Source organism: Stenella coeruleoalba (assembly GCF_951394435.1).
Source record: "Stenella coeruleoalba genome assembly, chromosome: 2".
Lineage (NCBI taxonomy): Eukaryota > Metazoa > Chordata > Mammalia > Artiodactyla > Delphinidae > Stenella > Stenella coeruleoalba.
Window position 1 is genome coordinate 151,392,368 of NC_137147.1, and position 24,186 is coordinate 151,416,553.

General features: G+C 36.5%; 1 protein-coding gene across 1 annotated transcript; it reads right to left on the reverse strand.

Annotated features, from left to right (window-relative positions):
- Positions 1–9: 9 nt before the first annotated feature.
- Positions 10–24,124, reverse strand: PIGB (phosphatidylinositol glycan anchor biosynthesis class B). The gene is made up of 12 exons (XM_079914348.1): positions 23,912–24,124; positions 22,160–22,287; positions 21,607–21,756; positions 17,862–17,966; positions 16,141–16,271; positions 13,447–13,587; positions 12,108–12,159; positions 6,807–7,018; positions 6,123–6,187; positions 3,522–3,735; positions 489–669; positions 10–164 (listed from the first exon to the last, which is right to left on the reverse strand). Exons 1-12 carry the CDS (start codon positions 24,042–24,044, stop codon positions 27–29), a joined length of 1,650 nt encoding a protein of 549 aa, XP_079770474.1. The 5' UTR covers positions 24,045–24,124; the 3' UTR covers positions 10–26.
- Between the last annotated feature and the right edge of the window lie 62 nt (positions 24,125–24,186).

Below are 24,186 nucleotides of genomic sequence, written 5' to 3' on the forward strand. Positions count from 1 at the left end.
ATCTAAACAAAGTCAGAATTTCATGTTCATGTTTGGTTGAGTTTCCCTTTTAACTTCCGTTCATAGACGTATATGTGACTTCCAGTTCGACGCTCCGGAAAGTGAGTGTGGAAGAAAACAGCAGTTCTCTCATACTTGTTTGAAATTAGGAAAGGATTTATTTCCTAGAAGTAAATAAATGTTTAAGTAAATAAAGGCTGCATTTTGCTGAGTACTGTTTCAAGAATTTAAGAATGACCTATTTGTTCTTCTGAAACCCTTTTCTTAATAGAACAATGCAATTTCTTAATAAAATAACTCATGGTAAGTAACATATATTCCTTGGTAGTTATAGAACTAGGGCTGATTTGGACTAGGGAAAAGACGAGTTATAAAATATGGGTTGAAAGGGACCATAAAAAAAGTGATGTTGTCTATTTACCTGAGTGTTTGCTAAACCTGAGGTGAAATAAAAATACTGAGTTATACCTTTTTTCATGTTCCCTTACCTCCTCCAAGATGCTGAAGATGATCAAGTGAGTAGGCAGCGTTGAATCATTTTGAAACTCTCTATACAACCACTTTAAGGGATTTAGATAAAATATATCTGCTTCAACAAGATAATCACTTTTTCCAGTCAGGTCTGGGGGACACTGGAGAAATCTCATTGGAAGTGGGTGATGGACATGGCTATAAAAAGAAAGTTACCATTATAGTTACAAGAAGTAAAAAAAAAATTTTTTTCGTGAAAGTTTTCAAATTACTCTTAAGATACGCTCACATAACAAAATGTGAAATCTGAATCTAAACTAGGTTCCAGTTAAGGTAAGGAGGCACACCTTTAATGCAGTTTTCTCAAAAATGGAGAATATGATTCTCACACTGTGCACCTGTGCAGTAACTTCAAGTCCAAACTAAAGAGCAAAACTCCATTTCAGGGCAGGAAGTAGGTCAGCAGCCTGTGGGACTCAGTAGTCTATAACATTAGTATGCTGTTCCAGGGATGCATGGGGCCTTTGGGACCGGGTATGTTGCTTGTTAATAAGTAATATCTGTAATATCTGGCAAAGTAGAAAACTGATCATGAACCAGAAAGGATTCTTTTCCTCTTTCTGCTTTGAATCCTTACATGACAAGTTTTTCCTTTTTTTTTCTTAAATATTTATATAAGTAAGATTTAGTAATAGAGAGCAACATGGGTTCACTGATAAAAATTCAAATAAGTAATGGTTTTACTGTGGCATAGAAAGACTAGAGTGTATGTAAAAAAGATGGACTGATGAATCATAACAACTTAAGCCAGTTACTTGGGCCATGCAAAAAGCCATGTTTACAACTTTGCCTCAGGAAAATTAATATAGGGACTTCCCTGGTGGCGCAGTGGTTAGGAATCCACCTGCCAGTGGGACACGGGTTCGATCCCTGGTCCATGAAGATCCCACACGCCACGGAGCAACTAAGCCTGTGTGCCACAACTACCGAGCCTGTGCTCTAGAGCCCATGAGCCACAACTACTGAGCCTGCGTGCCACGACTACTGAAACCCGCGTGCCTAGAGCCTGTGCTCCGCGACGAGAAGCCACCACAATGAGAAGCCTGCGCACCGCAACGAAGAGTAGCCCCTACTCTCCACAACTAGAGAAAGCCTGCACGTGGCAACGAAGACCCAACACAGCCAAAAATAAATAAATTTATAAAAAGAAAAATTAATAAGTGATAAAAGTTTATTTTTATCTATGAAATGCATACAAAATAAATTTACACAAGACCTTAATACTTCATGACTGGGACTTCCCTGGTGGCTCAGTGGTTAAGAATCCACCTGCCAATGCAGGGGACACGGGTTCGAGCCCTGGTCCAGGAAGATCCCCCATGCCATGGAGCAACTAAGCCCGCGCTCCACAATTACTGAGCCTGCGCTCTAGAGCCCCTGCGCCACAACTACTGAGCCTGCATGCCACAACTACTGCGCCTGTGTGCTGCCACTGCTGAAGCCCACATGCCTAGAGCCTGTACTCCGCAACAAGAAAAGCCACTGCAATGAGAAGCCAGCTCGTCACAACTAGAGAAAGCCCACATGCAGCAACAAAGACCCAACAATGCCTAAATAAATAAAGTTATTTCAGATACTTCATGACTTTTATAATTTTGAAGATGAAGGTTTTGCTTCAAGGGGAAAGCAGAAACTGAGAAAAAGCTGCCAGCCTTATATTCCAAAGTAGGTATCAGACTTTTTTTCTTTTTTTTGTGTGCTCCATTTTGCAAGTTGAAAAAATGTAAGAGAAAAACTAGGTGAACTATACAAAGCCTAAGATATCAACCACTACAACCATGTATGGGAGAGCATCTTGGTGCCTCTAGAATTCCTGTTCTCTTCAGTGTTAACTCTACTGAGAGCATGGATGGAGAGTGAATCTCCCTCTCGCAGCTCTAGTCTTTTTTATATAGTATAGGATCCTCAAGTTAAAGGGATACTTGGGGTCTTAAATCCATCTAACCTGTGGCTTTTGGTAGACATTTCCAAATTGCATATTAATGATTGGCATTAATGATTCAGTTAAGTACAGTATTCCAAAAGTGTTAAATTACCTTAAAATGACATCAAGTTTGATATTAAGTTGACTGTGCACATGGAAAAATAACTTCACATTGTTTAAAGCCAGATAGGTAAAGAATTTTCTAAAGGAAAGCTGTTTGCTTTGTCCTTTTACCCTTATTGGGCAATTGGTGAAGTAATACAGCTTCCTGAAATACAAGCATAGGGTCAATGATGTCTTTTTTTTTTTTTTTTTTTTTTGCGGTACGCGGGCCTCTCACTGCTGTGGCCTCTCCCGTTGCGGAGCACAGGCTCCGGACGCGCAGGCTCAGCGGCCATGGCTCACGGGCCCAGCCGCTCCGCGGCATGTGGGATCTTCCCAGACCGGGGCACGAACCCATGTCCCCTGCATCGGCAGGCGGACTCTCAACCACTGCGCCACCAGGGAAGCCCAGTGATGTCTTTTTAAACGTCCTGCATAATTAAAGGCAGTTTCAGTGTTATTTCCCAGACACACTTAATCCAAGCATTAGGATATCATCTAATTGAATTCCCTAATTTTTACAGGCAAGACAGCTGATATCCAAAGAGACTAAAAATACTGGTTTAAGACCAGGGCAACAGTACAACAGTAAATCTGGACTTGAATCCAGTGTTTTGAGATTATTTCAAAATTATGTAAATAAGATGTACGATAGGTTTGTACAGATCAATGATAAGTGAATTTCTTTACTAAGAGTACCATCAAATAAGCCTATATGGTATTTTAAACTACCTTTAAATAGTATAAAATATCATATAGGCTTTTGATCAGATTATTTAAATGTAAGTTGTTTTGAAAAAAGAATATTAAAGTTTATTTAGAAGTTGTATATGATTTTCATTGACATAAATAGCAGTTTCAAATTTCTTATAATCATTTGATCAATTAATTTAAATCCAGGAATCCAAAAGGAATTTTAAAGTAGTTTTCGTAATAATAGCATATAGTGAACAAATTTTATTACCTATAATAAGGAGTAGAGTGACAAGGCATCATCATAAGTACTGAAGCTGAAGATATATTTGTATTGTTGTAACAGAGTTCTTGAATATTAGTCATGACATCAAGAGTACCTCGTTGATGAACTAAACCAGTATAGAGGGCAAAGAACATATTTGATAGAAACAGGAAACTTAGAGCTGGTTTCTTCCACAATTTCAGGTTGTTTAGGGAGTATCCTATATAAAGATAGACACACTGAATTGTAACACTGGTAATGTTTTGTTTTATAGCTAAGCAAATATTAACTGCAAATTATATTGGTAATCTTTCATGGAAGTGTAGTATAAGCTGTAATGCTGTCATGGACAAACAAGAAATCAGCAATACGTCATCTTTGTAATTTCTCTGACCATTCACTGTCACTATCCATTATCATCCATGTCTTGACCTTTTTCTAGAAAAAGGAATTGAGGTATAGCAGAAAGATTATGGCTAGAGAGTCTAACAGAAACAGATTTGAATTCTAGCTCTGGAATTAGTTTCTCTATCTTCCCTAACAGTACCTTTTTCAAGTATTAAAAAAAAATGTTATGTCCAGTGCCTGTCCTGGTACATAGTTGCTAAACAAACAGGACTGGTATTTATTCCATTTACCTATCACTTTAATCTCCAAGCACTAGCAATGGATGTGTACATACAGGTCTCAGTAATTCTGGAGGAAGTATAACAGAATATCCTCTTAGAAAAATACACCACTAAGCTCCTGGGAGATTTTCAGTGGTCAGTTTATGAGTGGTGGCATGGATCTCTTTCTGGAAGAGAACGATTTATGTTTTATTATTATTTTTTTCTTTCATTATAGTGTTGGACAATTTGGAGATGCTAAACAATTTTTCTTTTTTAATTTGTAAAAGTAATTCTTGTATGTGGCAAAACAAAACAAAAAAACCACTTTGCTAAGGAAATCTATATTTTCATTTTCCATAGTGAGAAGTCAGATAATGCCAAAAACAGTAACCTTTAAGAGCATTATTAGCATTTTTATTTAGAGAGGGAGACAAATAACAAAACAACCACCTAAAAGAGTGTAAGTGATTGCCTCTGAGTATGGTAATGGGAGGGAGGGCAGGGGAACCACCGTTCTTTAAAAATCCTTATCTGACTTTTGAAACAGTACCTGTGCAGTTTTGCTGAAAAGATAAGCATATGGAAAAACAAAGTGGCCTAATCAGAGACCAGCAAGTCTGCACTGGCCACTGTAGTAAAAACAGATTAAGCAGAAACCCAACCCAAGATCCTGCCACTTAAAGACTTACTCTTTTGGAATGGGAATGAGAATTCAGACAACTCAGTCTTTAAAACACTCTGTAAAGACAGAGCAGAGAAGTGGAATGCTGGAAAAACCAGATTATAAAAATGGAATGAAACCAAGTTCGTAAATTAACCAAACCAAACATGTGCACAGAAATATTTGTCCTCCAGTAGTCTGGCAATGCTTACCTGGGTGAAAAGCAAACAATTATAACTCTAACTCAAGTTATTGTAAAAAAAAAAAAAAAAAGTTTAAATCTGAATAGTGATTTGTGAACATATTTGCTCTGCTAAATGGTCCCACTGTTCTTAAAACTTGCCAAATAGCTCTTAGATGCTTATATTTTTATTTGTGCCTGCATTTGTATATGAAGTAAGACTATAAATAGGACAATAACTTTGGTTTCAGAACTTCAGATGTTTCAAATACTACATAGATGTGTATGTTTGTGTCTAAATTGAAGAGACTACATCTGAGATCTGCAGGAGATCACTTATACTTGGTCAAAGAAGGCTGCTTAACTCGATGGGTTGTTCGGAGGTTTTTTTTTTTTTTTAAGTAAAAAGTTTGGTACCATTAACTTCCCAGTTTTTCTGAGCCTCCAGGCCCAGTTGATTACTCATTTCTTCCCTCCTTAGTCCAGTGATTTTTTTAGTGATTATTATTTGAAGGAAGCCAACACTCATTCTGAATTAAACTTGAAGTTAATAAAGTTTTAATTCGTAAATTTTCCAAACCAACCAATGAAAAAATTCATATTTTCCAGAGCCGAGTAATATAAGACTTTTTAGCAGCCATAAGTAAGAAACTTACTGAAAAAAACCTAGTGGAAAAATGGAGAAAAGATTAAAAACTAAGTCAGAGGTGTGAATCACTTTAAAAATTGCATATGCATTAGAGTGAGTCTTGAAGGGATAGATGTGTGTAAAGCATTAAAAACTAGTTTCAGTGTACATTTTTCATTTGTGGAATGTAGAACTTTGTAGTTTAACCATAAATTTAAATTAGCTATTCTAAAATAGACATGTTGTATTACTTTTTAGTGAAAGATTTCTGACAGCCAGAAACACCACCACCAAAAGGTGTTATGGATACTGGATCCTTATGTTTTTGTCTCACAGGACACAGGAAAAAGGATATTTAGGCTGCAAAAAGGGAATGCTGCAGTAATATACTCAATTTGTAATTAAGGAGCAATTCTTATTTAGCCTAGTAGAAAATAAATAATATTTTAGAGTTTAATAAGCATTGATTGTCTTTTAACTGTTTCTTTATAATTGATTTTTTTCTCTATTATATGAAAATACTTACCACAGAACACCATACAAAATGGTAAAACTGGATAGATAAATCTGAATTCTTTGTGGCTCAACATGCTATAGTAAAAAAAGATATTCAAAGAAAATATTATTTTTTTATATTAAATGATGGTTTGAGAAGTTAATGTATTTAAAAAGAATATAATTAACCTGATCTGTTTTTGTAATTACTGAGACTGAATTTCATGCTTTAGGAATCAGTCTTATTCTTCTTTAGTTATAAGGTGATGATGATGTGTTAAAAGTAATCCTAACATTTGATGTCAATGCGATATTCTAAAGTACAACTGCATTCTAAAAAAAGGATTTCTATTACCAATCCAAGTAAGTTATTTTACTCAAATTTCAAATAAAGGCGCATACATTTTCAAAATATTTCTCTGGTCCTTCAATACTTAAAATTTTGGCAGTTTCTGTTTTTTAAAAGCAAATACAATTTGTTCAACCTCTTTAAAAATTGAATGTATCCATCCATATTAAGCAAACTGTATCAGAAGTATTCAGTCTGTCTGAGTACCAGCATAATTATTACATTTTCCATCTGCTAAATAATCCCCACTAACAAATCATAAGAATTAATGCACCTACAAAAGATAAACAGTTTACCTTTTAAATAATTTAATTAACTTCTTGGTAACATTTAAGTAGTGAACTATTTGAATAAATAAAATCTTACCTATAAACTAGCAGTGTCCACAGCACAGTCACCAAAAATATCCTGTACCTCTTTGGGGCTAGAAGGCAGCCATGAATAAAGAAGGGTAAGTGAGTACCCAGGACAGCTGGAAATCCTTGACTGAAGTACCAGTGCCATGGATGAGAACCATAAAATGATCCCACATTCTGCAGCACGTTAAATTTCAAAAAATTATATTGAACCAGAGTCCACTGGCATCATCAAAGGAAAAAGAAATAGAAATGTGTTAGTGCCAAGTATGAATCTTTGGCATTAGGGAATTTGGCTGAATCATGAAATTAAATCAGAGTGAAGTCTAAACACCAGACCGTAGTTTACATTAATAATTTTGAATATGAACTAATTTAAAAAAATAAATTTATTATTTTTGGCTGTGTTGGGTCTTCGTTGCTACTCTACGTTGCTCTGCATGGGCGGCTTCACACTGCAGTGCCTTCTCTTGTTGCGGAGCATGGGCTCTAGGCACACGGGCTTCAGTAGTTGTGGCATGCTGCCTCAGTAGTTGTGGAGCCCAGGCTTAGTTGCTCCGCGGCATGTGGGATCTTCCTGGACCACAGCTTGAACCCGTGTCCCCTGCATTGGCAGGTGGATTCTTAACCACTGCGCCACCAGGGAAGCCTGAACTCAGTCTTCTTTATATATTCTTTTCCATTATGATTTATCATAGGATACTGAATATCGTTCCCTGTGCTATACAATAGAACCTTGTTGTTTACCTATTATCTATATAATAGTTTGCATCTGCTAATCCCAAACTGCCAATCCTTCCCTCCCTATTGGCAACCATAAGTCTGTCCTCTATGTGAGTCTGTTTCTGTTTTGTAGATAAGCTCATTTGTGCCATACTTTAGATTCCACATATAAGTAATACCATATGGTATTTGTCTTTCTCTTCCTGACTTACTTCACTTGGTATGATAATCTCTAGTTCCATCCATGTTGCTGCAAATGGCATTATTTCGTTCCTTTTTATGGCTGAGTAGTATTCCATTGTGTGTGTGTGTGTGTGTGTGTGTGTACACATACCACATCTTTATCCATTTATCTGCAATGGACATTTAGGTTGTTTCCATGTCTTGTGAATAGTACTGCTGTGAACATAAGGGTGCCTGTATCTTTTTGGATTAGAGTTTTGTCTGGATATATGCCCAGGAGTGGGACCGCTGGATCATATGGTAATTCTATTTTCAGTTTTCTGAGGAAACTCCATACTGTTTTCCACAGTGGCTGTACCAACTTACATTCCCACCAACAGTGTAGGAGGGTTCCCTTTTCTCCACACCCTCTCCAGCATGTATTGTTTGTGGACTTTCTGATGATGGCCATTCTGACTGGTGTGAGGTGATACCTTATTGAAGTTTTGATTTGCATTTCTCTAATAATAAGCAATGTTGAGCATCCTTTCATGTGCCTGTTGGCCATGGCTTCTTTAGAGAAATGTCTATTTAGGTCTTCTGCCCATATTTCAATTGGGTTGTGTGTTTTGTTGTTGTTGAGTTGTATGAGCTGTTTGTATATTTTGGAAATTAAGCCCTTGTCAGTCTCATTGTTTGTAAATATTTTTTCCCATTCTGTAGGTTGTCTTTTCATTTTGTTTATGGTTCCTTTGCTGTGCAGAAGCTTTTAAGTTTGATTAGGTCCCATTTGTTTATTTTTGCTTTTATTTCTGTTGCCTTGGGAGGCTGACCTAAGAAAACATTGGTATGATTTATGTCAGAGAATGCTTTGCCTATGTTCTCTTCTAGGAGTTTTATGGTGTCATGTCTTATATTTAAGTCTTTAAGCCATTTTGAGTTTATTTTTGTGCATAATGTGAGGGTATGTTCTAAATTCATTGATTTACATGCAGCTGTCCAACTTTCCCAGCACCACTTGCTGAAGAGCCTTTTTCCCATTGCATATTCTTGCCTCGTTTGTCAAAGATTAATTGACTGTAGGTGTGTGGGTTTATTTTTGGGCTCTCTGTTCTGGTCCATTGATCCATATATCTGTATTTGTGCCAATACCACACTGTTTTGATTACTGTAGCTTTGTAGTATTGTCTGAAGTCTGGGAGGGTTATGCCTCCTGCTTTGTTCTTAAGGATTGCTTTGGCAATATTGGGTCTTTTATGGTTCCATATAAATTTTACGGTTATTTCTTCTAGTTCTGTGAAAAATGTCATGGGTAATTTGATAGGGATCACATTAAATCTGTAGACTGCTTTAGGTAGTATGGCCATTTTAACAATATTAATTCTTCCAATCCAAGAGCATAGGGTATCTTTCCATTTCTTTGAATCGTCTTCGGTTTCCTTCATTAATGTTTTATAATTCTCAGTGTATAATTCTTTCACCTCCTTGGTCAGGTTTATTCCTAAGTGTTTTATTTTGGGGGGTGCAATTTTGAAAGATTTTTTTTTTTAATTTATTTTGGCTGTTTTGGGTCTTCGTTGCTGCATGCGGGCTTTCTGTATTTGTGGCAAGCAGTGGCTACTCTTCATTGTGGTACGCAGGCTTCTCATTGTGGTGGCTTCTCTTGTCGCGGAGCACGGGCTCTAGGCACACGGGGTCAGTAGTTGTGGCTCGTGGGCTCTAGAGCGCAGGCTCAGTAGTTGTGGTGCATGGGCTTAGTTGCTTCTCGGCGTGTGGGATCTTCCCAGAGCAGGGCTTGAACCCATCTCCCCTGCATTGGCAGGCAGATTCTTAACCACTGCGCCACCAGGGAAGTCCCAGATATTGTTTTTTGACATTCCCTTTCTGATATTTCATTGTTAGTGTAAAGAAATGCAACTGATTTCTGTATGTTGATCTTGTATCCTGCTACCTGCTGAATTCGTTTATCAGTTCTAGTAGTTTTTAGGTTTTTCCATATATAGTATCATGTCATCTGCATATAATGACAATTTTACCTCTTCCCTTCCAATTTGGATACCTTTTATTTCTTTTTCTTGTCTGATTGCTCTGGGTAGGACTTCCAATACTGTGTTGAATAGAAGAGGTGAGAGTGGGCATCCTTGTCTTGTTCCACATTTTAGTGGGAAGGCTTTCAGCTTTTCACCATTGAGTATTATATTGGCTGTGGGTTTGTCAAATAGCTTTTATTATGTTGAGATATGTTTCTTCTATACCCACTTCGGTAAGAGTTTTTTATCATCAGAGGATGTTGAATTTTGTCAAATGCTTTTTCTGCATCTATTAGGATGATCATGTGGTTTCTGTCTTTTTGTTTATGTGGTGTATCACATTGATTTGCATATGTTGAACCATCCTTGTGAACTTGGGATGAATGCCACTCCGTCATGGTGTATGATCTTTTTTAGGTGTTGTTGGATTTGGTTTGCTAATATTTTGTTGAGAATTTTTGCATCTATATTCATCAAAAATATTGCCCTGTAATTTTCTTTTTTGCTGGTGTCTTTGTCTGGTTTTGGTATCAGGGTGATGATGTCGTCATAGACTATCTTTGGGAGTGTTCCCTCTTCTTCAGTTTTTTGGAAGAGTTTGAGAAGGATCAGTATAAGCTCTTCTTTGTATGTTTGGTAGAATTTGCCTGTGAAGCCATCTGGTCCTGGACTTTTGTTTGTAGGAAGTTTTAAAATTACAGATTGTTTCACCTCTAGTGATTGGTCTGTCCAAATTATTTCTTCTTCTTTTTAAAAAATTTTTATTGGAGTATAGTTGCTTTACAAGGTTGTGTTAGTTTCTACTGTACAGCAAAGTGAATCAGCTATACATATATATATATATATATCCTCTTTTTTGGATTTCCTTCCCATTTAGGTCACCACAGAGCCAGCACTGAGTAGAGTTCCCTGTTTTATACAATAGGTCTGTTTCTTCTTGATTCATTTTTGGTGGGCTGAATGTTTCTAGAAATTTGTCCATTTCTTCTAGGTTGTCAAATTTTGCTGGCATATAATTGTTCATAGTATTCCCTTATAGTTTTTTGTATTTCTGTGGTATCGGTTGTTATGTCTCCCCTTTTATTTCTTATTCTGTTTATTTGGGTTCTCTCTCTTTTCTTCTTGGTGAGCCTGGCCAGAGGTTTGTCAATCTTGTTTACCCTTTCAAAGAACCAGCTCTTGGTTTTATTGATTTTTTTCTATTTTTTTAAATCTCTATTTTATTTATTTTCTCTCTAATCTTTATTATTTCCTTCCTTCTGCTGACTTTAGGTTTTGTTTGTTCTTCTTTTTCTAATTCTTTTAAGTGGTAAGGTTAAGTTGTTTATTTGAGATTTTTCTTGTTTTTTGAGGAAGCGCTGTATCTTGGTGAACTTCCATCTAAGAACTGTTTCTGCTGCATCCCATAGATTTTGTATAGTTGTGTTTTCATTGTCATTTGTAATAACAATGAAATCATTCTTTATTAATTTTTTTATGTTCTAAGTACTAATGTGTTTTTTGTTAATTTGTGAAACACTGGGTTCTTGAGATTCAAGCAAGTATGAATAAATGTTATGACAGTGTTAAGTTTTACATACAACTGGACGTAAAGAGAATCCTTAAAAATAATTTTTATGAGTATATGTGTTTGGTACCCATATTAAAATTGTTACTGTTCTACCTTATGGCATCAGATATTACCTATTAAGATAAAGCTTTGAAAACATTGCAGTTTGAATTATAGCATAAAGTAGGTAATGACACAGCAGCTAACATTAAGTGCTCACTTGTGCCATGCAGTGTTGTAAGCGTTTTACATGTATTATTTCATTTAATCTTCCAACCGTAAGAGACAGGTATCACAATTATTTCCAGATAAGGAAACTGGCAAGAAAGATACACAACTTGTCCAAGGTCTTACAGCTAATAATGAGGGCACTAGGCCTCAGACAGTGGCATCTGATTCCAGAACCCATGAGTGACTTAAAAACAGGGAACTTAAAAACAACCAAAGGCATTACCAATAGTCATAAGATTAAAATGCCAAATCAGATGCTTAAAGAATATTCTGGTTAATTTGAATTCTGAATAATTGAGGTCAATTAAAATCATTTAAAAATTAACCTTTATTGTTACAAACCTGACAGAAATGTTCAGACCTGACAAAAATGCCTGAAAATGGATTCTTGAACTTCAATTAGGAATATACAATTCTGTTATATAGAAAGCACAGCAAAGTTAACCAAAGGCATATGCTAGTACTTTTTTTCTAATATATCCCATATCATTAAAAAAATGATTTGATTATGCTCCCAGATATTCATGGATTAAAAAGTAAGGTTGAGTTTTTAGTGTTATAAATGATTACATTAAAATAGTTTTTTTTAAATAAAAAAAAACATAATTTTACTTACTTGACCAAAAAAAATACGATCAATTATCAGAGAGAAACTCAAAGTGACAAATCTGAAAAACAAAATAAAAGGGTGATTAACATTCTGAACTTGCTGAAAATCCAACAGTGGCATATGGCTTTGCAAAGTGCCCTGCATCAAAAGCCAGTTTAAAAATGCTTTAAAAGTTTTACCAACTGAATATCGTTGTGAAAGATCTTTCATTGACAGAAGCTATATTTAAGCAAACTTTTTAAAAGTAACAAACTCTGTATTATCTATTGCTGCATGACAAATTACCCCAAAATGTGGTAACCAAAAACTATGAACATTTATTATCTCAGTTTCTGTGGGTCCAGAATCCAGGCGCAGCTTAACTGGGTGTCTCTGACTCACGGTCTCATAACTTGTCAGGATATTGACTGGGGCTGTAATTTCATCTGCAGGCTCTCATGATTTTTCCCTATAGCACTTATTGTCATTTGAGAAACATGTTAATCATATGTTTCTAGCTGTCTCCCCGCCACTAGAATGTATACTTCATGAAGGAATGGACTTTGTTTTGTTAAATTGCTGTATCTCCAGCATCTGGAACGACACCTAGCACATACTAGGATTAAATAAATATTTGCTGAATGAATGCATTACTTCCAAAACAATGCTAATAAATCTGAGAAATGACAACACTGGCAACTTAGCCACCGGATGATTTTGTCCTTTTTTAATAGCTACCAAAAATAACCTGTACAGAGTGAATACTAGTATATTAAAAAGATCACTGTTTTAAGAGTCAAAATGCATTCATCCCTTCAATAAATAATTATTTTGGATATTCTACTAGATACCTGGGATAATTCTGATCCTAGGAGCTCAAAATGTAGTTAAGAGGACCTGGGTTTCAATCCCATTTCCATCAGAGCAATCAACCCAGTGACACTGGCTATAATTCATTTTTAATTTCACCAAGCCCTCCATTTTCTGTATCACAAAGTAAAAACACCTACATTGCCTAGATCCAAGAATTGTGAAAATCAGGTAATATGTGAACACATATATTATAAAGCCCCATACAAATGTGAAGGAGTCAAGTATCTCTAAAAAAAAAAAAATTTGAAAAATATTTAAGAAATAAAGCATAGGAAAGTTCTAATTTAGAAAGATTGCCAAGATCCTCACTTAAGCAAATTAAAATACTTCAGAATCACAAATAAAAATATAACATGTAAAATTGTAAATACTATGTTTCCTTGGTCTGACAATTCTCATTGACGTTAGAAGATGTAACTGACTAAAAGATGTAAAATCTTGTTTATAATTTATAGGTTTTTAAAATTAATATATGGATTGTAGCCATACTTACCCTACAGGTAAAAACTGATGTAGAATAAGATCAAGCTTTCTCTGTTCTTGCCAGAAATGTCTGAACAGCAAAGGTATCCACAGAATAACAGCTGTGGGACGAATTATAAAGGCAAGAGCCACCAGGGATGAGTACTTGACACTATAAGCAAGGAAAAGGTATTGTCAAGACAACTAGGAAATGAGTTCAGAAGTTATCTATTTACGCTGTGGTATAACATTTTTTTTTAAAACAATGAGAGCATTTTCCTTTTGGTATAAATAGCTATGTGAACTTGGGGAAGTTACTTAAACTTCTGGCTCTTAATTTTTCTCATCCATAAAGAGAGGTAATATGTAAGGTCTTTTCCAGCTTTAATATTCTAGAATTTTCAAGTAAGAAGTTATTCTGTGTCCTAATGTTTATCTTGTTTACTGAAAGGTATACCATCTTTTAACCGTACAACTCTGCCAGTCGCTTTCCTGGTGGAAAAATGATCAAGTCTCTCCTAAAGAGATAAAAGAGTTAAAAGACAGTCCCCATTTTATAAGGAAAATCTGGGCACATGTGGTTTTGTTTTGAATGTAAGCTGGTAATTTTGTCCAACTGAAAGATGTGTATATACACCTGATTTTTTTAAAAAAAATCTTACTTATAAAACCCTATATGATCATGGATAGAAATGTGGGTTTTTACTATTAGGACTTCTCTCAATAAAGGGTTGAAGGCGAGCACCTGATAATTTAATCATGAGGACTACAGACAGTGGTAAAATAAAACAACTTTATGGTACCATTACATACCTATTAACTAATAAGTAACTATAAAGAAATTTCCAATGTTGGTGAAGATGTAAGAGCAGGGATTTCAAGTTCAAATGCTTACAGAGACCAGATAAGTAATAAAAATTGTGTGATATTGGCTGCATGGGGGCTCTGATATCATCATGAAGGAATCCTGGCCCAAAATGTTAACAGGCCTTACATTTTTTTTCAAGAGGAACTAGAAATCCAGATTTTAGGTAAGATCTCCCAATTTAAAAACTTTGCCAAGTAGTTAAAAAACAAACACTGTGTAGGTGAAATAAAACATTTGTGGTTTGGTCTGACTTGCAGACAGCCTAATTGCAAATTCTGCCATAGTGAAACTACCTAGGGGATGCCCAGATATATCTAGGCCTACCTAACCTCACTCCAAATTTTCAGACTTGGATTTCTTACTCCTTTCTGAATATTTCTATGTAAATTTCTTACTGGCATTCAAAATCAAACTGTATGAAATAAGCTCCACACCTTTCCCTCAAACCTATTTAGTGTCTAATGTTTAAGTTAATGGTATCACTCAGTTTCTCAGTCTTAAAATTTGGAGTCACCTTAAATAGAAACTTTTCATCCCACACATCCACTGTGTTTCCTCCCCATTCTCATTGCCATCATTTTACATCAAGTCCTCTCACTATTCTAGAATCTTTTCACAGTTGTGTCACTTGTTTGGAATCTTTTCATAGTCTTTTTTTTTAATTTCCCAGAAATATTACTTAATATCATTGTCAATCATCAGTACTTACTGAACACTTACTTTGTAATAGGTCATGTGCTATACGCTATATACTGTCCATAGAGTCTCATTTAATTCTTGAGAGCTGTTGTAATATTCTCATTTGATAGAAATCAATGTTTAGATATCCTCATCTATAGGTAACCTAAGTGAATGCCTATTCTTGCAGTCGAGAGTCTAATGCAGAAATGATCTTATTTGACTTGATCCTCCCAAAAACCTTACATATAAGGGAGAATGGATACTAGATTCCCAAATTTTCTTAACTAGATTCCCAAATTTTCTGGCTTATTCCCTTTCAGTATATCCTAAATACTGCTACTAAATCAGATTATGTCATGCTTCTCGAAAGCCACCAGTGGTAAGCTGCTACCTGTAAAGTCCAAATTCTGGAGAAAGGCAAAGTTCCATTCTAGCCTTATCCCTCATTCTTCTCTTCTCCCACACATCCTACCACACATTAGCTCCTCTGGACAACCTGCCCAGAATACAATGAAGCCCTTTTATAGCTCTGTGCCTTTTCTCATGTTCCCTTTGCTTGGTATTTTATACCAATTTATATAAACCCAAACCAGGTCCATATGTTTTCTATTTGCCCATCCAGATATGCTCTCTACTCTTCACCTGCTCAATATGCAGGGAGGCTGACCTTTATGGACTATATCAATGGGCTATCTTGCTTTTTGGCTTCTCATTAGTATTGGTTAACAGCAGGGCAGAAGAGTCAGGGTGTTTTATTCACCCTGCTCTTTCCTTGCTATGGTTAAAGGCTGGCTGTGCCCCTCTCCTGTTGGGGTCCTCTCAAAGTTACAGCTCTATGGATTTCAGTAACTTTCCTCTCCTTGCTCCTTGGGGCCAAAGGGTAATTGAAACTTCCTGTTGTGACTAGCCCTTGGGTACTATGGTATCCCCTTATTAGCTTTTCCAAACATTGTTTACACCTTTGTAAACAGTCCTTTTATTAAACTCTCCTTAATTATCTGGTTTGAGTATATCTCTTTCCTGCTATAATAAATACATCAACTGTGAATTTGTGGTTCTAATAGCCTTCATGAGCATTAGGGGGTCCACTGGACATTGCAATATATTGATGATTTAAGATTTTTCAAAAGCATGCTTTAGAGTTTTGTACATAATTATAACAGTACTGTTACTCACCTGTTCATAAACTTTGAACCTTCCAAAGGATAGTAGAAAAGAGCAGTTATAGTGAGAACAGTTTCCATGGTGTTTGTAAGAGTTCTGGTACAGCAATACCACGTGAACCAAGAGCATAACTGGCAAAAAAACTAAGAACAATTATAAGCAAACGTATATGGAGTGGGAAATGGAAAAGCTTAGTATTCTAAGGAAAATAGCAAGCAAGTCTAAATAATGTTAAAAGTGGGCATGTCCAAACATTGTTTTTAAGAAGTTATATCAAGCACATCTATGATACCAGGTCTGTATTTGTTAAAGTTAAGTTCATACTTTCAGGTACATTTTTGTGGCATTGCATTTGATTTAAATCTCACTTCACACTAATAAAAGACATAAAACACAGATTCTTTGATGGTAGAGTTCAGAGAAGAATGAAATTCATAACTAGAGTCTCACAATCAGCATTCCTCCAATTGTCTTATATTACTGACAAGTATTTTGACTGATTTTTATTGACCTTGCTTGGAATGTTGTCCTGTTTCTTGGTGGAAAATTTAAGACAACGTAAGAGAGAAAAAATCATGACTATCAGGAAACATCATTAAATTTTAATTTGGAAATGGACTAAATTAATAAACCACTTTTTGGTAGAACACGCAAACAGAAGCATCATTCAGTCTACAAAACAAATGCCTTAAAAGAAACTTATTAGTTCTTGCAAGGGTATTAAACATCGTACCAGCTTCCTATCTCTTCAAATACAGACTTTAAAATATGTTCCCAATTTTTGTGCAGTTAAAGGCTCTTCCTGAGCTAGAAGATCCTAGTGCTGCTACTTTGGAGGAAGGATTTCAAAGGCATTATGCCTTTGCCATTTTAGGTTCAGCCTTCGACAGTGTGTATTAAGCACAAATTAAAGAGATTGACTTAATCCTTGAATCAATTATCAAGGACTCAATCGCTAAAGCAATCTGTCTTTTTAATGCAAATCAACACACTACCTGCAGAAATATGTCCTATTAATAATAAATTGTTAATATTAATTAACAATATTTCAGAAATGTGTTGGTACATTGGTTACTTGGAATTTGGAACATATTTGCTAACAGAAATATAAAAAAGGCAGTAAGATTTCTAAGTTGGCTCATATAAGCTTACTTACGGTTTAAATGGGAAAATCCATTCAAGATTTGAATGGGAGTTTGAGAATCTATCTCCCCACTGTGAAATGAGCCAAATGACAAAAGACAGTCTTCTATACCACATTCTCTTGCAAAGTCCAGCTATTTCTACCATTCTAGCCAGAAGAGAAAGAGTGCATCAGTGAAAAGATATGTCTCAGGTAGCTGGAGGAAGAGTGAACAAGGGTTGTAAACAGCTGAGGTGATCTGTGAGGTAGGCAGTGGTTTAGAACTATTCCTACTGAATATTATGGAAAGTGAGGCAAGGACTCAGTTCTGAGTCATGGTGCTTCCCAAGGCTGGGTCCTAGGGTTTAGCCTCTCATAGTGTTGGAGGGTATCAGTGGCTTCTGCCACCTAGGGCTCATTCAGAAGGAGAGAGATAGCATGTCCACTTGCATTTTACTGTTCTTAATTATGGAAGTACCCCTATAAAGTTGTACAAATTACCTTCAGAAACTGTTTTGGGAATCAATCATATTGACTGACCTGTTCATGTGCTTCATGCTTGTAGGAATGAAGTAACTGACATACAGTTTCTAAAGTGTTAAGGACTTACCACCCATCTTGCCACTTGCTGATTTTCTAGTTGCTTCATTAATGAGTAAAGCCTCAAGTCTGCTATAGCAGACAGAAGTGCTTGGGCAAGTCTAGGAATCCAAATCTTCATTAGTTAAAAAAAAAAAAAAAGATATTAAAAACATCTGTTGGTTCATACTTTAAAATCATAAGAAATCAACAAGCTGACCCAACTATCAATCGAAAGCCATTCTTAGTTTAAAAAAAAGATATATTATTCCATTCTTCTGCAAAAATAATTTATACGTTAAAAATTACATTAATTTTCATGGAAATACCAAAAGGTAGTTTTCTCATTCTCATTCTCTCTGTAATATATATATATTACAACACTACTAATTTTAAATAGCCAGCAGACCATTTCATTGTGTGAAGGTTCTATTTTAGAAGCACATATAGTTCTTTTCAGTAGCATAACAGTAGGTAATTTTTTATGAAACATTTACCCTACTGTATGCTAAGTATGGTACTAAGTACTTTATGTATATCAGCTGATTCAGTGCTTCTAACAGGTACTGTTTTATAAATGAGAAAACTGAGGCATAGAGAGGTTAATTTCCCCAAGGCTGCAGAGCTAGTTAGTGTGGAGGTCAGGATTCAAACCCAAGTCAGCCTGACTCCAAAGCTCTTAGCTACTAAGTTACATTGCTCCCCTATCCTACGACATAGATAATAAAATAATGTTACTTTTTTTTTTAAAGCTTTAAGTAATCTATAATTACAGAAACATGTAACATGGTATACAGTCAGATGACACTAAAGAATAAATTTAAGAGTAAAAAGAAAGAGTAAATGTATTATAACTTAATTACAGTTAATGATTCTAATGTTATACATTAGCATCTTTGAGTTTTAAAATGTGTCACAGTTATTAACAAAGTAACACTTGCTGGTAGATCACAGCTTAATTTTAGTTTGCTCAAAAGATGTGTTTCTAAAAATTTATATGTAAATCTGTATTTTTGTTGGATCAAACTTCACTAATTTTACATTATAATTAGAGCCGCTTTACTTTCAGTTGTCAGTGGCTTCTAACACTTTAGCTTTACATCCTTTATCAATAATCTGTAAATAAATGTTTAAATCTTAGAGTTAAAGGTACATTGTACTTCATAATTCCACATAAACTGTGCACTGTAAAATACAGTAAGAGGCACCTCTGTACTCACCTATTTGCCCTGCATAAGAATCTGTAAGCTTCCTCCTCACCTCCCAGGTATGAAAGTACTTCATGTAAAAAGTTAATCTTGCTACAGACTTAATAGGAGCTGAGTGTTGAGGTAGCCACTAAAAGACTAAAAGGATTCTTGTGCACTGAGAGAAGTATAGTATTTATGAAGTTAACGGTCTCACTATATTCTGAGCTAGTTACCCTAGCTTTCAATATTGTGTTCAGTTTCGAGACCCACATATTAAGATGGACATTAATAAATTACAAGATGTTTAGAGGACATTATCTGATTATGAGGTTTAGAACTGGAGATTATTTATCCTGGATAAATAAAACTTTTTTGAAGGGTTGTCATGTAGAAATCTTGAATTTAAGAGAAGGTAGATTTTAGCTCAACACAAAAATAAGTGGAGTTGTAAATTCCCAGTTATTAGCAGTCTCTCCAGACTTTTAAGATATCATTTTCCAGGTTATAAGGACCTGACCAGAATTAAACAGTTACACATGGCTTCTGGAAAATAACAACTAGGGCAGTGGGGTAAAGAGGAGCAGGAACATGCCAGGGGTAAACCCTGAAGGTGAGGCCTGTGTTGGCGGCTTACCTTTCTACACTCCTGCTCTTTAAGATCCTCCTCCCTTAAGCTCTAGGAGCCACATGCCCTTGTGCCATCTCCTGACTGTTCAAAGCCCCCACTGTGGTACTCCCACAGGTCTCCCTTCTTATCCCTCTTTCTTCTCACATATTCTAAGCCAGCGCTGTCCAGTAGAAATGCAATGTGAGCCACATATCAAATTTTAAATTTTATAGTAGTCAAAAAGTAAAAAAAAAAAAAAAAATCTCTAACAGGTAAAATTAATCTTAGTGCTTTTGTTTAACTCATTATATCTAAACTATCATTTCAACATTTAATCTATATAAAAGTTACAGAAATAGTTCACATTCTTATTTTGTATTAGTTCTTTGATGTCTGGTATGTATTTTACACTAATAGCACTTCTCAATTTGGACTAGCTGCATTTCAAGTCTTCAGTAGCCACAGGTGGCTAGTGGTTACCATATTGGACAGCAGAGCTTTAAGCCATCCCTAGTTCTTTTCACACACCTTACGCAATTTAGAGAGAAGCTATCTGGAAAGAACACTAGGCTGTAAATAAGTAGACCTAGGATCTAGTTTTAGCTTTTAACATGCTGTGACTTTGGTCTATTTTCTTCATCCCTTCTCTGACCCTTCTAGTTTCAAAATTGTATAATCTATATTTTAAAATAATCAATATGAGAGTATGAATGACTGATAGCATCATAATGGTTCTCTATCTGCTGAAGTTCCAGGTAGGATAGAGGTTTTTTCAGGGGTGGAGGGGTATTGGAGTGGGGTGGGATGGGGACGAGAGGAGGTTTCCTTTAAATCACAAAATGGCCAGGTGGGTCAGCTACAGGTTGAGGGCAGTGGATTGATCGTGGAGGAATAGGAAGTTTTTCAATCTTGAAGACTCCTTCATTCATAATATAACCTACTTTCTGGGATGTTATATATATTTGCCCTGTTTCAAGTGTTTATGAATATCCTTCTTGATCTAGAAGCTAGTGGGTAGCCCTGAGAGAAGGAAAGAGAATTCATAGTTCCTAACTTCTACATGTGTTAACTGCTCTCAATTTTCCTTCCCTGTGATATTCCCAAATGAAGCATCAATTTTACCGATATGGTCCTGTTTCTCAATAATGGGTAATCAAATATCGTTGCAAAGGGGAGGGTACAATACAGCCTAAGAAAACTAAAACAAAACAAAACCCAAAACTCCAGAACCTCAGTGTCTTTCCAGGCTTCAAAAAACCCTTCAAGATTTAGACTGCCTTTGGAATTCTGGGCCACTTCCCTAACAGAAAATGGGGAAGGCCCAAACTTCTGAGTCCAGCTTGATGATAGCTTAAAGATATTGAGAATGAGGTTAGAAAAACTTTTGCACCATTAATTCTTTTGTATCCTCTCCTGGTGACTGACCCCCAAAGTTCATGATCTAGGGATTACAACCCTGCTCACTATTGATGGCTAATTACTACATAGCACAATGATTGTATATATCACTATATTTTTGTCAAATTAATTTTCCTAATTTGTAATTTCAACACTAAATCCTGAGTGGGTTTACATGTATTTAGTCTTCATAGGCTCATATAACATGATCTTCTGCTCACAAGTTAAAAAAAGCAAGATACAACACTGCTCTTAAGTGACTGTTTTATGACGGAAATTTACTTCTAAAGTACGAATAATATATAATGTAGTCATTCTGAGAGTCTGTATATCTTAACAGGATTGCTCACAGCAGAACACTTTCGTGCTCAGTCTTATGTTTTAGCACATATTGAACAGTTACACATCACAGTATGTCTTTGAACCCTGGGCTTCCCAGATGCGGTCTGAGTTTAGCAACAGTAGTCTTTTAAAAACAAACTTCATGATACCAATATTATCATTTAGTTAATATACATTAACCTTAAAGGGATGGAATAAATCTGTTAATGACTATTTTGATTACTTTTATTTAAACTTACCAGCAACTGAACACTATCTTTCCCCAAAAGGTGCAGAATCTTGTATATGCTTGCAAAGATTAAGGGGTAAGTGTAACCCCTCAATCTTTCTCTCCATTCCCAAGTCAAATAACCATAATTAGTAATATTAAGGATTAATGTTAAATAGCACTGAAACAAAACCTCTTTTCAGTTCTATATATAAAACACTTTTATTTTTTGGCAAAGAAGCTTAAAAAAATAGTATTTTACACTGGATATCTGAAGTAAAAATGCAGTTGGCCAACTAAACTGTTAACTTCTTCAAAGCAGGAATGCATTTTTTACTTCATCTATATCCTCCACATTACTGAACCCTTTGGGAATATATGCTAAAGGCTGAGTCAGGTACACTAACATCAAAGAAAGATATAGAAGAAATATTAGCGTAAAATAAGGGCACACTTTTATAAGTTAAAATTATTTGGAGAAAATATGGAAAATTTATTGAAAATATGTCATGGAGCTGACACAGTTCCTAAGATGAATACACATTTCTAGTCCAGAAAAGAAACTACAAAGGATATTTGAAAACCATGTGATGTGCAACTTCAAGAGACTGCCAATATTCATCTGGAACAAAACTTGTTTGGACTAAAAAGCAGTTACATATTCGTAATGCTATGGTAAACAAGACCAGATAAATGTTTTCACCAAGAAGATCTGAAAAAAACAACAACAACAAAAAATGAACAAACAGGTAATTGTAGCACAAAAGTCAGGCAAATTCCAGTTGGGGAACTAAAATCTGCTGCTCTGGTTGGCCCCTTGCTCAGGTTCTGTTAAAGCAGTGGTGAACTCTGGCCCCTCCACACTACTCTCAAAGCAGACCTGGGTGGAAGACAAAGGCCAGAGCTTCACCAATCTTTCTGGCAACTTATTAATATAAAGAGAATATTAAGATACATTTTGAAAAAGATTGGGTTAACTAAGGCCTTAGGCTAATTAGGTTATCCTATATGTATATCTAATGAAAGAAACCAGCTAACAAATTACTAACATAGGAAGGGACACTTTGTATAATGTGCATATACTAGCATATAAAATGGTCCTCTATGCATTTTAAAATAGTCCTTACTGATACTTTCTATATGCTAGGCACTGAGTTCGTTCCTTTACATGCGCTATCTCATTTAGTCCTCAATGCTATGGGGAAAATATCATTAGCCCTATTTTATATATGAGGAAACTGAGGCTCAGAAGTTAAACTGCCTTCTCCCAAGTCAAACGGTTGTAAATAAACAGGATTCAAAACCGGGTCTGTATGTTGACTCCAAAGCCCTGCTCTTAATCACAAATGGCCTGCCTGTAGACAATATTTTTTTTAATGTGAATTTAGTTGCCAACATTTAAAAATCAGGTTTTATATTAACATCTGTATTGCAGCGTATCAAAACTCTAAGATCTGGCAACACAGAGCTCAACTGGGAACAACTGGCTGGTACTGAAATATAGGGTGCTTTGACTTCTTATGTATATAATATTTAGCCTTGCCTGTCCGGCCTCCTGAGGACTTGAGTTTGCAACCTGCCTCTGATCCACTGTGAGTCTTTGCTAACATTCCGGGTTCCTGCCACTCTCCTTCCTTCTTCTCCAGGAACACATTTTAAATGTTTCTCAGACAACTGGTACGTTCAACACCACATACATGCCCCTTCTGAACTTTCATCTTTCAGAAACAAACCTCCCGACTGCACTGTATCTGCTGTCCGAAAACCTTGTTCTTTCCTTTCCTTCTCTCTAGTCCGTAGACTCAGGCAGAAGAAACTGTACTCAGAAGTGGCCCTTGAACAACCGCCCTTGGCACATAAGAGGCGCACAATAAATAATGAATGAGGAGCCCATCTTCATAGTAAATACCCCTCCGACAGATCAAAATCCCACTTGCTGGGATGATTTTTCTCCTGTCAACATTACATCAGGACCAAAGAAAAGGCCGAGGGGGCAGTGAAGAAAAAGTGCGGCGGGGGGTCAGACCTGGTCCCACTCCAGGAATCAGCCCCTCCGTAGCTACGAAACCTCGGGAACACTGGGCCAGGGTGACGACCCCCTCTCTGAAAAGGGGATGGCCACATCATGCCTACTCACTTCACACGGCTTCGGGGAGGACGGCACAAAATAATGCAGAATACACTGCCGCGCAAACGACAGGGATCGAGGATCCCTTCTCGAAAGCAAAGTGATTTCTTGCCCCCGCCCCCCCCACCCCAGCAGATGGAGCCCTCGCTCAGTGTCGGCGATTTCCCGCCACCGCCACTCCGCTCGTCTTCCACACCCACTCACTCACCTCCGCCGTGCCCAGTGCTCTTCTGCTGGCTGAGGTACAAGGTGGACTTTCTCGTTCTCAGCTTCATCTTCTCGTGGGGGCGGTTCTGGAGACCACGGAAAAAGAGGCTGCCGCCGCCGCCCTCTCGCTCCATCCTGCATCTGCTTCTAGGTCTGCTGGGGACAGCCAGCCGTCACCGTCCCCAGCCCTGGGTAGCTGAAGCAACGCGCTCTTCCGCCCACTAAGTTTGGCCTTTGCGAGCTGCCGTCTCTGGCAGGCGCGGAGGTAGCCGGGAA

What these genes read in the sequence shown, in the direction of transcription:
- PIGB (XM_079914348.1), bottom strand. Translation starts at nt 24,044, where the DNA reads ATGGAGCGAGAGGGCGGCGGCGGCAGCCTCTTTTTCCGTGGTCTCCAG. An exon ending in GAGCACTGGGCACGGCGGAG is followed by an intron (nt 22,288 to 23,911) that starts GTGAGTGAGTGG and finishes TGTTTTTTTCAG; the next exon opens with ATCTTCTTGGTGAAAACATT. An exon ending in TCTTCAGCATCTTGGAGGAG is followed by an intron (nt 165 to 488) that starts GTAAGGGAACAT and finishes ATTTACTTCTAG; the next exon opens with GAAATAAATCCTTTCCTAAT.